Source organism: Rousettus aegyptiacus, unplaced genomic scaffold, assembly GCF_014176215.1.
Source record: "Rousettus aegyptiacus isolate mRouAeg1 unplaced genomic scaffold, mRouAeg1.p scaffold_m13_p_12, whole genome shotgun sequence".
NCBI lineage: Eukaryota > Metazoa > Chordata > Mammalia > Chiroptera > Pteropodidae > Rousettus > Rousettus aegyptiacus.
Genome location: NW_023416287.1, coordinates 55,270,560 through 55,286,610, shown reverse-complemented (window position 1 = coordinate 55,286,610; position 16,051 = coordinate 55,270,560). Strand labels below are relative to the sequence as shown.

The following is a 16,051-nucleotide window of genomic DNA, read 5'->3' as shown; positions in this document are numbered from 1 at the left end:
CCATTGACAACAAATGTAAGGGCTTATTTCTGGGCTCTCAGTTCTTTTCTTTATTTTAATTTTTATATTTTATTTTTTCAATTATAGTTGACATACAATACTATATTAGTTTCAAGTATACAACACAGTGATTAGACATTTACATAACTTCCAGAGTAATCACCCCAGTAAGTCCGCATATAGTTATTACAATACTTTTCACTATATTCCCCATGCTATACTCTACATCCACATGACTATTTTGTAACTATCAATTTGTATCTCTTAATCCCTCCCCCCTTCATCAATCTCCCTGCTCCTCAATCCAGCAACCATCAAAATGCTCTCTGAGCTTGTTTCTGTTGTTTCTTTGTTTATCTTGTTCTCTAGATTCCACAAATAAGTTAAATCACATGACATTTGTCTTTCTCTGTCTCAGCACAATACCTTTAAAGTCCATCTATGTTATTGCAGATGGAAAGATTTCATTCTTTTTTATGGCTGAGTACTAATCCATTGTCTATATACACCATTTCTTCTTTATCCATTCATCTAGAGATAAACACCCAGGTTGCCTCCATATCTTGGCTGTTGTAAATAATTTTACAATGAACATATGAATGCACATGAAATAGTGTTTGGGGTTTCTTTGGATAAATACCCAGAAGAGGGGGGTTACTGGGTCCCTCTTTGTCTTTTGTTATAGCCTTTCTAAAAATGTCTATTTTATCTGGTATAAGTATTGCTACTTCAGATTTTTTTTCATTCCCATATTCATGAAATATCTTTTCCCATCTCTTTACTTTCAGATTTGTATGTCTTTTGATCTGAAGTGAGTCTCTTATAAGCAGCATATTAAAGATCTTGATTCCTTATCCATTCAGACACCCTATGTCTTTTGATTGGAACATTTACTCCATTTACATTTAAACTAATTGTTGCTAGATGTGTAGTTATTTTCATTTTTTAATTCATATTTTATATATTTTTTTCTTCTTCTTAAAGAAGTCCCTTTAACATTTCTTGGCATACTGGTTTGGTGTTGACGAACTCCTTTAGCTTTTTCTTGACTGGGAAGCTCTTTATCTGTCCTTGGATTCTAAATGATAGTTTTGTTGGGTAGAGTCATCTTGGTTGTAGGTCCTTGCTTTTCATCATTTTGAATATTTTCTGCCAATCATTTCTGGCCTGCAAAGTTTCTGTTGAGAAATCAGCTGATAGTCATATGGAAGCTCCTTTATAAGTAATTAACTGCTTTTCTCTTGCTGCTTTTAAGGTTGTTTCTTTGTCTTTAAGATTTGGCATTTTAATTATAATATACCTTGGTGTGTGTCTCTTTGGGTTCTTCTTGTTTGAGGCTCTCTGTGCTTCCTGAGTTTGTATGTCTTCATTCTTCACCAGGTTAGGGAAGTTATCAGTCATTATTTCTTAAATAGGTTTTCAATTCCTTACTCTCTCTCTTCTCCTGCTGTCCCTATGATGTGAATTTTGGTATGCTTGGTATTGTCTCAGAGGCCCCTTAAACTATTCTCATTTTCTTAGACTCTTTTTTCTTGTTGCTATTCTGATTGGATGTTTTCTGCTGCCTTATCTTTCATGTCGCTGATTTGATATCTGTGCGTCATCTTATTTACTGTCTATTCCCTCTTAATGTATTCTTCATTTCTGACTAGTTCTTTTTTATGTTTTCTATTTCCCTTTTATGTTTCCTATCTCTTTGATGAACTTTTCAGTGAGATCACTGAGCATCCTTATAACCAGTGTTTTGAACTCTGTGTCTGGTACATTGCTTGTCTCCATTTTGTTTAGTTCTTTTCCTGGAGCTTTGTTCTGTTCTTTCATTGGGGCATGTTTTTTTGTCTTCCCATTTTGGCTGCCTCCTTGGGTTTGTTTCTATGTATTAGGTAGGACTGCTCTGTCTCCCAGTGTTAGTCGAGTAGTAGATGTCCTATGCGGCCCAGTGGTGCAGTCTCCCTAGTCACCTGAGCTGGGTGCTCCAGATATCTTCTTTCTTCCTTTGTGAGGGTTGCGTGTGCCCTTCTGTTGTAGTTGGAGCCTTGGCTGTTTTTGGTATTGACCCTCTGGTCAATTGGTTGTGAGGGCTGGCTGTTACTACAGAGGAGAAGCTTTTGTGCAGGGGATGACCATACAGAATAGGATTCACTTTAGCAGGGGTCTAGTGCCTGTCCATTCTGCTCTTTTGGTGTGTTGTTTGTGGAGGTGGCCAGGTGGTGCTCTGGCTAGGCTCGGTCTGAGATGGTCACTGGGCCTGCTGGTCCAGGGCCTCCTGGGAAGAGCCCTGCCACAAGCCAAGTTTCAGCCACCTCTATCTGTGATCTTCCTGGGGTCACCTGGCATGAGCCACAAAGTGATCCACAGATGTCTTCCACCCTCACTGGGCTTGGAGGTGCCTAGGAAAGGCTCAACTGCGAACTGCCGAGCTTGGGGCTACTTAGCAAGAGGTACAGAACACACTGAGGTCAGACGTTCCTTATTCGGGGTTTGTAAACCCTTGAAAGATTTTAGGAAAGTCTGTAGCCTGAGCCAAGACAGGTTGTTTGTTTGTATGGAAAAGCCACTGGAAGCTGTTTGGGTGGACCCACAAGTTGTGTGAGGTGGGGTCTCAGGGAATCACCAGAGCAGGGCGAATGGTGTTAGCCAGGTGGTTGGAAACTCAGGTATGGTGTCTGCCAAAGTCTGTATGCTGGAATGGTGGAGGACTCAACAAAGGAACAATGCCCTCTGCCAGCACTTCTGTCTGGGAGAAAGCTGCCCCTCCAGCCCTTACCCTGAAGCCAGATAATCATATGTCCCCAAAGCTTTTGGAGCTGCTTCCCCAGCACTAGAGCTCAGAGCGAGTGAGTTCATCAGTAAGTCTGTTCGTGAGGCCTTTAAGAGGAATGCCTGGGACTCCTACAGCCTTCTGTCTCATTCAGCCACAAACTCCACTTGTTTTCACAGCCAGAAGTTGTGGGGACTTCTCTTCCCAGCTGGTACTCTGGGCTAAGCAGCCCGATGTGGGGCTGGGATCCCTCATTCCTTTGGGGAGAGCTCTGCAGCCAGAGATATCCCTCAGATTCTCAACTGCCACACGTCGGTATGGAACCAGCCCATCTCGTGTCTCTACCCCTATCACCAGTCTCCACATGGCTTCTTCTCTTTGTCCTTAGCTGTAGGACTTCTGTTCAGCCAGACTTCAGGCGATTCTCAAAAATGGTTGTTCTGTAGGTGTTCTGTTGATTTGATGTAGTCATGAGATGAGGCCAGCACAGCATTTACCTACTCTGCCATCTTGACTGAACTCATCTCTGGACTCTCAATTCTAGTCCATCGATCCATATGTCTGTCCTATGCCAATCCCGTCTTTCTTGTATTTAGTAGGTTTTGAAATTAGGAAGTGAGTACTCCAACTTTGTTCTTTGTTTTCAAGATTATTTTGGCTATTTTGGGTCCCTTGTGTTTCCATGAATTTTGGGATCGGCTTATCAATTTCTGCAGAAAGAGCAGCTGGGATTTTAGCAAGGATTGCATTAAACCTGTAGCACAATTTGTGGAGTATTAACAATATTAAGTCTTTCAACCCATAAACATAGATGTTTCTCCATTTAAATCATCTTTAATTTCTTTCAAAGATCTTTTTTAGTTTTCATTGTACAAGTTTTGCACTTTTAAAAACTTTGTTCACAAGCATTTTGCTCTTTTTGATGCTATTTTGAGTGGAACTGTTTTCTTAATTTTATTTTGGTTTGTTCACTGTTATTGTATAGAAATAAAATCAATTTTTATATATTGATCATGTGTTTTGCAACCTTGATGAATTATTAGTTTTAATAGGGTTATTTTTTTCTGTGTGTGTATGTATTCTGTATACAATAGCATGTCATCTGTGAATAGCTTACTTTTTCCTTTCCCATATGATTGTGTTTTGCATGAAGGTTTACCTTTCTTCTTGAGAAATCTTTTTCCTGGATGGCACTTTCAAAAAGAGCAAATGAGTGTCCTTGTAGAATTCCACTTGCCTAAGATCATGAGGAAAATCACTATCTCTTCCCCCCATAATTAAAAAAAAATCTTTATATTACTATTCTAAAAGTTAACAACTATAAATTTGTAATTGAAGACATTTTAAAAGAATATCTGTATCTCCTTTCATATATATACTGTATCTTGTTTACTATTACTCCCTTTGTTTTCAAAGTGTTTTCTTGAATTACATTTCAAACATACACAATTGCAAATTTGTTTACTTGCAAGTACAAAGGTCTTTCTCTCCTGAAGATTCCAAAACAATTTCTGCAAGAATGTGAGGCACCAGAGAACCTTGTATTATATCCATGTGTCAAAAGAACAAATAAATGATGTTTAAAACCTAAGATGAAATAGTCACCTGGCTTCTGGTTGGTGGATTCTCCCCCATTCCTATCTTGCTGAAGATGTAGCTTTCAGTAAACAGCAAGACATAGTTTAGAGAGTCTCTGGTCTTCTTCCATAATGATCTCATTATCCTGGATGCTCTAACACATAAACACTTCCATAGTCTACAGATAATATTTATACTATATCGAGCTGCTCATTAGCACAGCTATAAGTTCCTACAACCCTGTTTCAGTTTAGACAGGCTTTGTGCAATAATAACAAAGTACCACAGACTCTTAGTGGCTTGGAAACACAAAGGTTTATTTCTCAACCTGTCAGTTACAGTTTGAGCAAGAGCTCTGCTACACATCTCCTCACTCAGGATGATGCGACTCCACCACATGGAGCAAAACTAGTTCCACCTTCATAGGGAAGGGAGCATGATAAATCCCAAACTGTTCTTAAAGTCTTCCTCCAGAAGTGAGATACACAGCTTTGAATAAGGTTGTGCTCAGGTTCGAGGTGGCAGGGAAGTGTAATCCCCCATGTGTCCTGATCAGAATATCAGTGAATAGCCCTGAGGACCTTCGGAGACACCATAGAAAGGAGAAAAAGGAAGGAAATGGAAAAGGGACATTTCCTAACCTGTAATGCATGCTGCCCTGTGATCGGGTACTTTATGTTATTTCATTCATTCATATTTTACCTAGTTAAAAACTTACTCAAAATCAAAAGACTGGAAATAAAAAGCTTATGGGCTAGGACAGGGGTCCCCAAACTCCAGGCCGTGGACTGGTACCGGTCCATGACTTAGGAATCAGGCTGCACAGCAGGAGGTGAATAGCAGGCAAGTGAGCAAAGCTTCTTCATCTGTATTTGCAGCCGCTCCCCAGAATCACCACCTCAGCTCCACCTCAGATCATCAGGCATTAAATTCTCATAGGAGCACCAGTCCCTGGTGCCAAAAAGGTTGGGAACCACTGGGCTAGGACTTAAACCCACATCGCCCAACTCCAAATTCCGTGGACCTTTTTCTTTATTATATTACTTTCTTCTTCGTTAGACTGTCCTGATGTACCTGAACTACACGCAAAAGTAGATGAGGCCCTTAAATTGGTCAACATATCCAATCAGCAATATGGCCAGATTCTCCAGGTGATACAACATCACTTGGAGGACACTACATATTTGATGGAGAAGATGAGAGAGCAATTTAGCTGGGTGACTGAACTGGCAAATCAGACTACAGGAACTGAGAACATCTTCAATTCCATAAAGGTAATGGAAAGACTCAAGAACAGATATGAAGATTACATGTGCATACAGTGATTTTTCTGTTAATTTACTTAATAATTACACCTGAATTTGAAAATCAGCTATAGGAGGATATTCATATTTCCATTGTGATTGTATTCAGGCTGACTTGATATAATGGAGTGCATGGCCTTTAGAAAACAAAAAACTCTATAAAGAAAATCAATTTAAAACACAAAATACTTTGTAATTCAGAGATAGCTAATTCTGTTGAGAGCGATAGGGCTATAACTAATATAGGTAATCTTGAAGAAACCTGATCAATGTAGTTTTTAAGAGAGAAGACTTTCAGGTAAAGTAACTTGAGTTCAAAACCTGACTCTGAAACTTACCAGCTGAATATGTTTGGGAAAGTTCCTTAACTTTTCTAGGCTTCAGTTTTTTTCCTGGAAAATAGAAATAATAATAGCTACTTTAACATGTATTTCTATAAAATGATTAGTATAGGTCCCATATACAAAGCAAGAGCTCTGTAAATCATAGCTCTTATTAGTTTTTGACACAAGCTGCTAACTTACCTTGAGAATTAAACATATTTATATATTAATCTTTACATAAAAGCATATTGTCATCTTAAGTTGGACTTAAACCATGTCTCTCTCATTCAATTAATAACACCTTTATGTAACATATAACAAACAGTGACTGAATTTCTTTCCTGACTCAATCCTCACCCCACACACATTACATCAATATACAAATGTGCCAGGCTAGTGATTTCTGATGAGATTAGTATTGGTGATACAAAATACCTGGATACAAAAATCACTGGGCAGAACAATTGAAGATGTAATAATATTGGTGGCCTCCCCTGATCTTTGGGTATCCCACAACCATCTCTAACTGCTGCTACTGCTAACTGCTCAGACCTGCAACCTTCTCCACAGGGCTGTCCTTGGGTCCACTTATGCTTCAGAGGCCCTGCAAGATCAGGCTGAAGCTAGATGTCACCTGAAGCCACAGTATCAACTGGCTTCTCCCTCTTCTCTGTCTGGCTTGCCACATGCCCTAAAAGTTTCCCTGAAGGCACTTCAGTGAATCATTCATGTCTGGATCTCAAGCTTTTCTTCTAGGAAATTGACCTATGACATCCTGTAACCTAGTGTTTCACTCTCTCTCAGACTGTAGAGTTGTAGCCCGTGTATGGTTTGACAAATACATTTAAAGAGTCATAACCAGCACATTAAAACAACAATAGCAACAAAAGCAGAATAGAACAGACTACAAGAGAAAATATTAGAGTGCATTACATTTAATGTCATATGCACATGTCATGGAATTTTCATTTCCATTATGTGTACATTTATGTGTGTATATACATATACATAGACATATGTATGTTTGGAGTCATGATGTAAAATATATTTGTTACTGTAGACCACAGTCAAAGGTTTTGAAAGTCACTGCTTCAATCCACACTAACTCTAATTCTATTACTCCATTAGATTATACTCAAAGAGCTCAAAATAATTCAATATATTTGATCACCCTTTTAATATAATGAAGAAAAATTCTTCTCTTGAAAAATAAAATTTTAAGAAAAACATTAACAGTGATTTCACTCTTTAGGAAGGCATAGTCAATATTTAACTGTTTTTTTTTTTTTTTTTTTTTTTTTACTGTAGTCAGTATTTCCCATTCTATGCTTCAATCTGCTTTCTTTCTAGGGTCTCTCAGTAACACTGACATATTTATCTAAAATTCTTTATACTGATAACAAAGGCACTTCTGTATAAAAACCTTCATATAAAATAACATTATGGTTTTCAATGATACATTTTTATAATAATCCATCACGAAAGAGCACTTACTATGTGTCAGGCAATGTTCTAAGAACGTTTTTTTATAAGGTAGGTATTATTGTTTTCCAAATATTTCAGATGAGGCACAGAGAAGTTAAACAACTTGTCTGAGTTCACGCAGCTGGTAAATAATAGAACTGGTATTCAACCCAAGCAATATTTCTGCAGAATGAATGGCTTACCCACTTTGTTGAACTTCCTATAAGTTACTTTTCTCAAAACAGCTCTCATTTCATCGTGAAAAGGAAAGTGCAAAGCCATAAAACAGCAAGTACTGAAGAGGAACCTTGTGTAAAAAATATACAAATCCCAACAGGTGAAAAAAGTTATGCTCTTTTGGTTGTAGTTGCATGGGTATTAGCTATACTTAGTTAGCTGTATTTAGTTTAATAATTATTTATTAAACTAAACATAAATGATTTTTGCAGTTTTTATATGTGCTATATTCACCAAAAGGAAAGGGGGAAAAGTTATGTTAGTTATTCCTTTATAATCTAGAATTTAGAAATTACCAGTTTTTGTCTTAACATTTTGTTTTAGTTTTTTGATAGGGAATTTATTTGAAACATTTTCAAAATAGTTCTCTTAAAGTTACATGAAGCTGCATGTCAGTGGTTTCATTGAAATTATTAAAATCAAAGTATATGCACTTGAAAATTCATTAAGAGAGTCACATGTGATTCAGATAACTGGTTATTATAAAAATCACACAAAAAACCCATAAATTATAAATCTCCTGGGAAAACTCAGCATAAAACTTGGTGTGTCACATTAACATTTGTGGCATAGACGGCAGCACTCACCAGCTATTCCATCTGCTCACTCCCATTTTCCAGTTCCTCTTGCAGTTAAGTGGTGCCATGTGGCAAGTTCTGGCCAACAAAATGTGAACAAAAATGGCAAGGGTTATTTCTATACTGAGATAGTGAAGAGTCCATGTGTGGTTGTCCACTTTCTTTCCTACCGAAGACACAAAGAAAGCCATTTGTTCCATATGCTACAGCCATAAGATGATGTGCCTCTGTCAACAAGGGTCCTGAATGTCTAAGTGGTATAGAGCTCTTAATGGACATGTAACATGACTGAGAAATAAGTTTCTGTGGAAGGAAACCGCTGGAATGTTCGAGCAAATTTGTTACCTCAGTGTAACCTAGCCTATCCTGACTAATGCGCTATTAAATTAATCCTGACTGTGCACTGGGATTTAGTCATCATTTACAGTATAATTCTTCTTCTTAGGTAGTCCCAGGTGTTCTTGAAGGAAATTTTTCCAAGGAAGATGAAATGATGATAGACTTAAGCATTCTGCCTTCCTCCAATTTCACCTTCAAGATCCCTCTTGAAGAAGGTGCTGAGAGTTCTAACTTCATTAGCTACATATTGTCAAAAGCTGTACAACATTTCAAGGAACATTTTAAGATTTGGTAAGCAGAGTACCCAATTAGGTATGCTTTGTTGGCAAATATAGATATAATTCGATTATGGGAAAAAACACAAACACTAGTTTTAAAATACCTGGAAAATATGTTCAACCTCATTAATAATCAAAGACATGAGAACTAAGACAAGATAGCATTTTTTTGCAAATCAAATTTGCAAATTAGAAAAAAATACAAAATCCCGATAGGAGTATGATGAAATGGGAATTCTTATAAGAAGTGGAGTGTCTGGTACTAGGGATATTGAGAAGTCCTATTAAACTCATCTCTCCCGGTAGGGGCCTTTGACCTTCTCTCTGTTCAGGAACATCTTACCTGCATGAGTCTGAGTTCTTTCTTTAGTTGTAGAGACCAAGGCAGCTAAAATGGAAGGCTAATGTCTGATGAACAAAATCAAAGGGGAAACCAGATAACCATCCCTGAAGCTCAAACTCTATAGGTTTGAGACAGTAAGATACTATAGGTTTTTGAGAAGGAAACTATGTGCTACTGCTCAAATAGATATTGACTATACATTATCTCCAAATAAAAATATTTTCAATAAAATCATCTGTTCACAGATTTTGAAGTGGTGAGGGTGCAGTGACAATGGAAATGAGATATTGAGAAACTGAGATTTTGAGCAAATTATTTGCTAACAAGGATTGTAAGATGATCTTTCACAAAGGCAGTATGAATTTTTACTTTTTAATTTATAGTTGTTAAATTCTAAAATCATAAATTTCACAGAAATTAGAAGGCAAAAATTATCCACAATCTCACCAATTTAACAATATCACTATTATCATCTTACTATTTTTTATTAACATTTTTTCATTTATTTTCTTAAATAGATTCCAAGTAGAGTGATTTGTTTAAAGGTTAACCTTCAATTGTTTTTCATATATATTTGATAGCAGTAATATCTGAAGTACCTCATATCCTAACTAATATTTCAATTTTTAAAACTTTACTAATAAATGAAAAATTTTATCTCACTGTTGTAGCTTTTATGTTTTTGGCTATTCAACAGAATGAACATTTTCCAAGTTTGCTTAACTGAATTTGTTCTTTCATGCATCCTATTCAATACAGTGTTTAAGATTTTGTCAGTGTTCTGGTCAGGTCAATACATCAAGGTCTCAAACCTGCAAACAGTGAAAGAGAAACATACTAAGGAAAATAACAAGGAAAAGGGCGGGGGTTGGAAATCAACCCAGTCATTTCTGATCACGTGAATATTTGTTAAGTGCCCTAGCTGCAAATATGTAGCTCGCTAAAATACGAATTCCAGTTTTATAGAGTGGAACATATATCTAGGGTCCTTTTCTGGAAATCTCATCTAGTAATCTAGCTTCCTGAGTGCCTGACTTCCCTGACTGTTTGTGGAAGTGTTTTATATCCTTATTCCAAACTTTCACAGCTGTCAGGCCTTGGATCAGGCTATAACAGAATACCTTGCACAACCCAAGTACTCAGCAAAATGTCACTGCCACCAATCCAGTGCCAACTGGAGTTCCTGGTCTAGCGTGAGGTAAAAGGAGAAACTTTATTCAGGTGAATGGTTTGCAAATAAGAGAAATGCAGCCACCTATTAAAACCAAAAGTGCACTCCTCCAAAACAAAGGGAAGGCCTGCTTATATTAGATAGAGAAAGTACCCACCCTGGTCTCTGATTGGTCCATTTTTATGCAAACGAAGAATCCAAATTTGCACAGTTTGATTGGTCCAAATAGCACTGATTGGCAGTAAAGATGCAAATGAGGCTATAGCTGCTTAGTACTGATTGCTGGAGAGGATCTCAGCCCATTGGTTGAAATATATGATCCAGGAACTCTTTTATAAGAGTCAGCTCAGCCTGCAGAAACAATGCAGGAAGTTTGGCATCTCAGTCTGTGGCTTTTCTCTGATAAGCAGTGTACATGAAACTCTGGTTAGGAATTTGGGCCCAGTTAGCCACAGGGAGTCTTTCTGGATGGATGTATTCCTTCTCAGGGTCAACAGTTATAAGCAACAGAAGTTTACTGAGCAAACGCTGTGTGTTTGTGAGGTACAGAGTAAAGACTCATGTCAGAAGCAGAGTCCATCATAGAATTTCATCAAACAAGGGGATGTGTGATGATGCTTTTAAATAGTGCTATTAAAAACATCCATACATATGGGTTTTCTATTATTTTGCTATGTGTTAATTTTTTCAAAAGCCAAGAGTATTTATTCTATTACTCATTCTGGACTTTTAGTCCAAGAAAAAAGACTCTGTTCATAAATAATATATTAATATTTTGATTATTGCTGCTTTTTTAAAAGGTAAGAAGATCTAATGCATCCTATATCCAGCGAATAGAATTACTTCTTCAGCTGAGACCTGAAATTCCTGCAATATATAGGGTAATACAATAATCATAGTTGCAGAAATGTTTGTCAGTTATGTATTATGAAGTACTATTTTCTTATGTTGAGGGGCAGTTGACTAGCTATTCAAATTGAATTACAATAAAAATTCCTTTTAAAAAAATCAAATATGCATATTAATGTACTATGGTACATTAATAGTTCTTTATATATGTTTATATATTAAATAAATATTAAATCACTGAAGTATCTGTGTTCTATCACTTCTGCTATACACATTCCACTTCCTAATTAACAAAAAATTATTTTTTCAATTTACTTTTGAATTTAATATATAATAATTGACTTTTTGGGAAAATATCCCTAATTCATTCCTTTATTTGGTAAAGACCTATACCTTCCTGCATAAGTTTTTTGTTTTTTTGGTTTTTGGGTGTGTGTGTATGTGTGTGTGTGTGTGTGTGTGTGGTAAAATATAACAAAAATTACTGCTTTAACTATTTTTAAATGTAGAGTTTGGTATGTTCATAGTGTTGTATAGCTGTAGACACCATCCATTTCCAGAACTTTGTTATCTTCCTGAACTGAAACTCTGTATCCATTAAACAATAATTCTTCATTTCTCCCTTTTCCCAGCCCTTTGCAACCACCATTCTACTTTCTGTCTCTATAAATTTGACTATTGTAAGTACCTCATATAAGTGGAATCATATAGTATTTGTCCTTTTGTGACTGGCTTATTTCACTTAGCATAATATCCTCAAGGATCATCCATGTGGTCACATGTGTCAGCCTTCCCTTTCTTTTTAAGGCTGAATGCTATTCCATGGTATGTGTGTCTTGCATTTTGTTTATTCATTTCATCCCTTGATGGATACTTCAATTGCTTTTATCTTTTGGCCATTGTAAATAATGCTGTTATAAACTGCATAGTTTCTTTTTAAATTAATAGAACAGTGTTCTCTTTTAACAAGTCCATACATATTTTATGAAAACACAAGATGTTTTTGGCTGACACTTACATAACCTCATAATTTGGACCTTGGTACAACAATAGGAGAGCCACTTGCCAGTATATATCACTAAAGTTTACACCAGGGATATATTTAGTTAGTCTTTCCTATTACAAAAAGAAATAGAATTAAAGAGTGGACTCAAAATATTTAGAACATTTTATACCCAGTCCTGAGGTATTTGATAGAAAGATTTGTCAGAAGAATTTAGAGCTCACAGGCAGCTCATTGAATATAATAAACTCTAAATGACGATAAGGTCTTTCCTAACATAACTGAAAGCTATATTAAAAAAAAAAACCTAGGAAACTATTGATAGAATCCTGGATTTAATATACAGTAAATTTCAAATAAATAAGCCTATTCAAACATACATTTCATATGTTTGTTAGAGAAGAAGCCAAAAAATAAGTTTAAAAGGGAATCTGACTATTGTATAGTCAACGAGCTATCAAAAACTTGTAGACTGAAGAGAGGAAAAGGAGAGATCGGGCTTAAAGCAGCTGGGCAGTGAAAAACCTTTGCATTCAGGCTGAGCTGGATTCAGGCTGCTATATTTTCTAGGTATGTAATTTTAAGCAAAATCCTAATTTCTCTAAACCTCAGTGTCTTGATAAAAGGAATAGTTTTTGTTTTATAGAGTAGTGAAAACTACAGTTAATAATCCATAATAAACATCAGTAAATGATAGCTTTGACTATATAAAGAATACTATTATCATGTACCTGACTCATAGTTGGCTCTCAAAAATGTTAGTTTCCTGCTTTCCTTTCCCTAATTGTACCAATATTTTTGAGTTTGTTGTGTAAAGGGGAACATTTCTCTAGATCAGTAATAGTCACATGTTTTTGCCCTGATATTCCCTAAAAGGAACCGGAAAAAGTTACATACACTCTTGTACATCATTTTTCAATGTAAGTTGAAAGAATAGAAAATTTTAATTTTCCTGTGTATTGTAAATACTAGCAATTTAAAAATAAAACTATTTCATTCCTCTTTAAAATGTACTCAATGGAATCTAAATATGGCAATTTGGTACCCAACATCATCCATTTAAACAAATATACAATTTTTTATTTAAGACTAAGCAATTTTATCTCATTTCATTTTCTCCTTAAACTCTTACTTTCAAAAAAATGAACTCTTATTTTCATTCTACTTTCTTCAGAGAATTTTATCTTAATTTAATATATTCTTATGCTTAAACATCTTTTACTGATCAATAAAATGGAAATATTTAAAAATATTTTAAATTAAAAATTTCCTAAGACACAAAAATCCAGTTATCAAATATTTATTCGATATTATTATTATAATTATCACTTATAATTTATAAAATACATAAATATATTATAAATTTCTATAACTATTAAACATAAAAATTAAATTAACATAATAGACCTTTTAATAAGAAAGGCTTTTTTCCTCTCAATAAATTAATGGATTTATTAATAATTATTATTTCTTCCTAGAATAAGATAGCATAAATACCGTCCTTATTTTTCATTTTTAGAGATGCAAGTGCTGGGAAACCTGCTGGCACAATGCACTTGAGATTGGAATGCTTTTTCTCCAGCTCTTCCCCTGATGATGTCTTCTATTATTCAGGACTCAGCTCAAAGGTGACATCCTCAGGAAGCCCTTGTCTGATGATGGCATCTAAAGTAGTCTCTCTGTACCCTCTGTAGCCCTCTACCCAGCTATGTGATCATCATAGCACTTGCAGGTATCTTGTCTGGGTACTTATGCATTGTCTCTCTCTGCTAGAATGAATATCAGTTCTGTGAAATCAAGGACCTTATCTCCTCCTTGTTGACAGGTGGTAGGCACTTGATATAAATCCTTGTTGGACGAATGAATGAATGAATGAATGGTATACTTGCCTAAAATGATCATTCATTTTAATCTACATTTACGCTGCAGCCACTGGGAAAAGAACTATTCTCTTTATTATTATCAAATCAAGATCCTCCAAGTGCCACAGCAGAAGAAGAATCTCCATGCGGGCAGGGGAGGGGAGTCTATCCCTGTCTTGAGATTCATGTTGTGGTACAACTGATATTCCGCCGGAACAATTAAACTTAGCTCAAAATAACAAGAAAATAAACACGGAAGGTACCTTGTAAGTGGATAATGTGGGATATTTTCAGCCTGGGATCCTCTCATGATTGGAAATGTGTGGAGACACTTTTCAGTAGGTGTGGGATTGGCTTTCTCAGAGGCATGCTGAAACCCTGAAATAATATGCAGGACAATCTCACTCCACCCTCTCCCCAGCAAAGACTCTGCAGTTCCTGGCCCGCCCAGGACTGCACCTCCATGCAGCATTTTAGCTTCTCGCACTCAGGGGCGCTCTTAAGCTACCAAAATGTGAGTCTCCCATTCCTGTCTAAAGCCTGCTTTCTGAGTTTGGTTTCCCGACAGAACAAGCATCTGGAGACAGCCCACTGCCATCCACCTTATCTGAACAGTACAACACAATATAGAAGGACCATCATTCCCAAAGGAGATACAGTGACTTTTTAAAACTATTATTACACTGATATGGGGGCGGGGTGGGGAAGGTGCAGGCCATGGGGAAGAACGAATCTATGTTGACCTAGGAAAGGCCAGCCTAGTATTGTCATGGATTAAATAGATTTAAAATATCTGATATCAGTAACCCAATGTACTTCAATGTAGTGGGGCCTTTGTGAGCATTCATACAACCAAGCACCATGAACATGGACTTTCCAAGTATGACGTTTGTGCAATGTTCCCTGAAACCCTTCCTTAGTCTGTTCTTAGGGGTTTCCCGCCATCCAATTAACCCAAATAGCCAGCTATTTTGTAAATTATCTTTGATTCAACTTATTTTGTATAGGCTTTGTGCCATATAAAGACATGCAACATTATTTTTGCTGAAATCAGGCAGATCAGCAGATGAAAGATATTACCAGAATCTGTTTTCCTGTTACCAAAACGTTAACCCTGAGTTAAAGAGGTACACATTAGCAGAAAGAATCCACAACCTTGCAGAGAATAAACTTGAGGTAACCAGGGGGAAAAAAGTTTATTGAATGGCAAGAAATAATGTTTATGTTCCCAAGAGAGCCCACATCTTACTCTTCATAATTCCAGATGTAGCAACAAAATATTTATTGACCATCTCTTATGTCTTCAATAAACAGTTGTTGATTCAAAAGATTGCTTACTGCATGTAGGTGTATTGGTACATTTTAAACTTATTATCAAATAGTTCCATCCACCGGTTGTTTATATTACCAACATTTCACTAAAATTTAAATTTTTGCTATTAAAAGTTTGAAAACGTCTGGTTGTCATGTAAAAAAGCTGCCTTTCCCCCCTGCTCCAGCTGCAGGCTTTCAGTGAGGATGAGAGAAAATGAAAATGTAAATCACTTGTTAGCACGCCCCCAGAGGCCGTAGGAAAACATAGCTCAACTAACAAGGTTTTCTTTGTTTTTAATTTTTCGAACAAGTGGAGATGTCCCAAGCTTCACTGCATCAGCATGAAGAAGTGGCGCCCGAAATTTCCCAACTAGAGCGGTCTTTCTCAGCCAATGCCCCAAGATACAGGCTTTAGAATTACTGTCTAGGACAAAGGTTCTTAACTTTTAAAATGTGATAAAGGCGACCGGATTCTGGAGGCTTGTGCGGGGCGCAGGGGACGTGGTGAGGTACGGGACACTGCCACCCCGCGCGCGGCTTCGCGCGCTCCTGGGACGCGAGGAGGCGTGAGACCGGGTGGGTTCGGGTGGGCTCGGGGGCGGACCCGACATCGCTCAGCAGGAAGAGGCGGAGTCGTCTAGGCGGCG

General features: G+C 36.8%; 1 protein-coding gene across 1 annotated transcript in view; it reads left to right on the top strand.

Moving 5' to 3' along the window:
• Positions 1-11,451, top strand: part of CLUL1 (clusterin like 1) — a 30,141-nt gene extending 18,690 nt beyond the window's left edge. The window contains exons 6-8 of the mRNA XM_016164542.2: positions 5,399-5,613; positions 8,691-8,875; positions 11,177-11,451. Of these exons, the coding sequence (XP_016020028.2) occupies positions 5,399-5,613; positions 8,691-8,875; positions 11,177-11,180 (404 nt within the window). The 3' untranslated portion in view covers positions 11,181-11,451. The remainder of the gene's footprint in view (positions 1-5,398; positions 5,614-8,690; positions 8,876-11,176) is intronic.
• Positions 11,452-16,051: the final 4,600 nt, after the last annotated feature.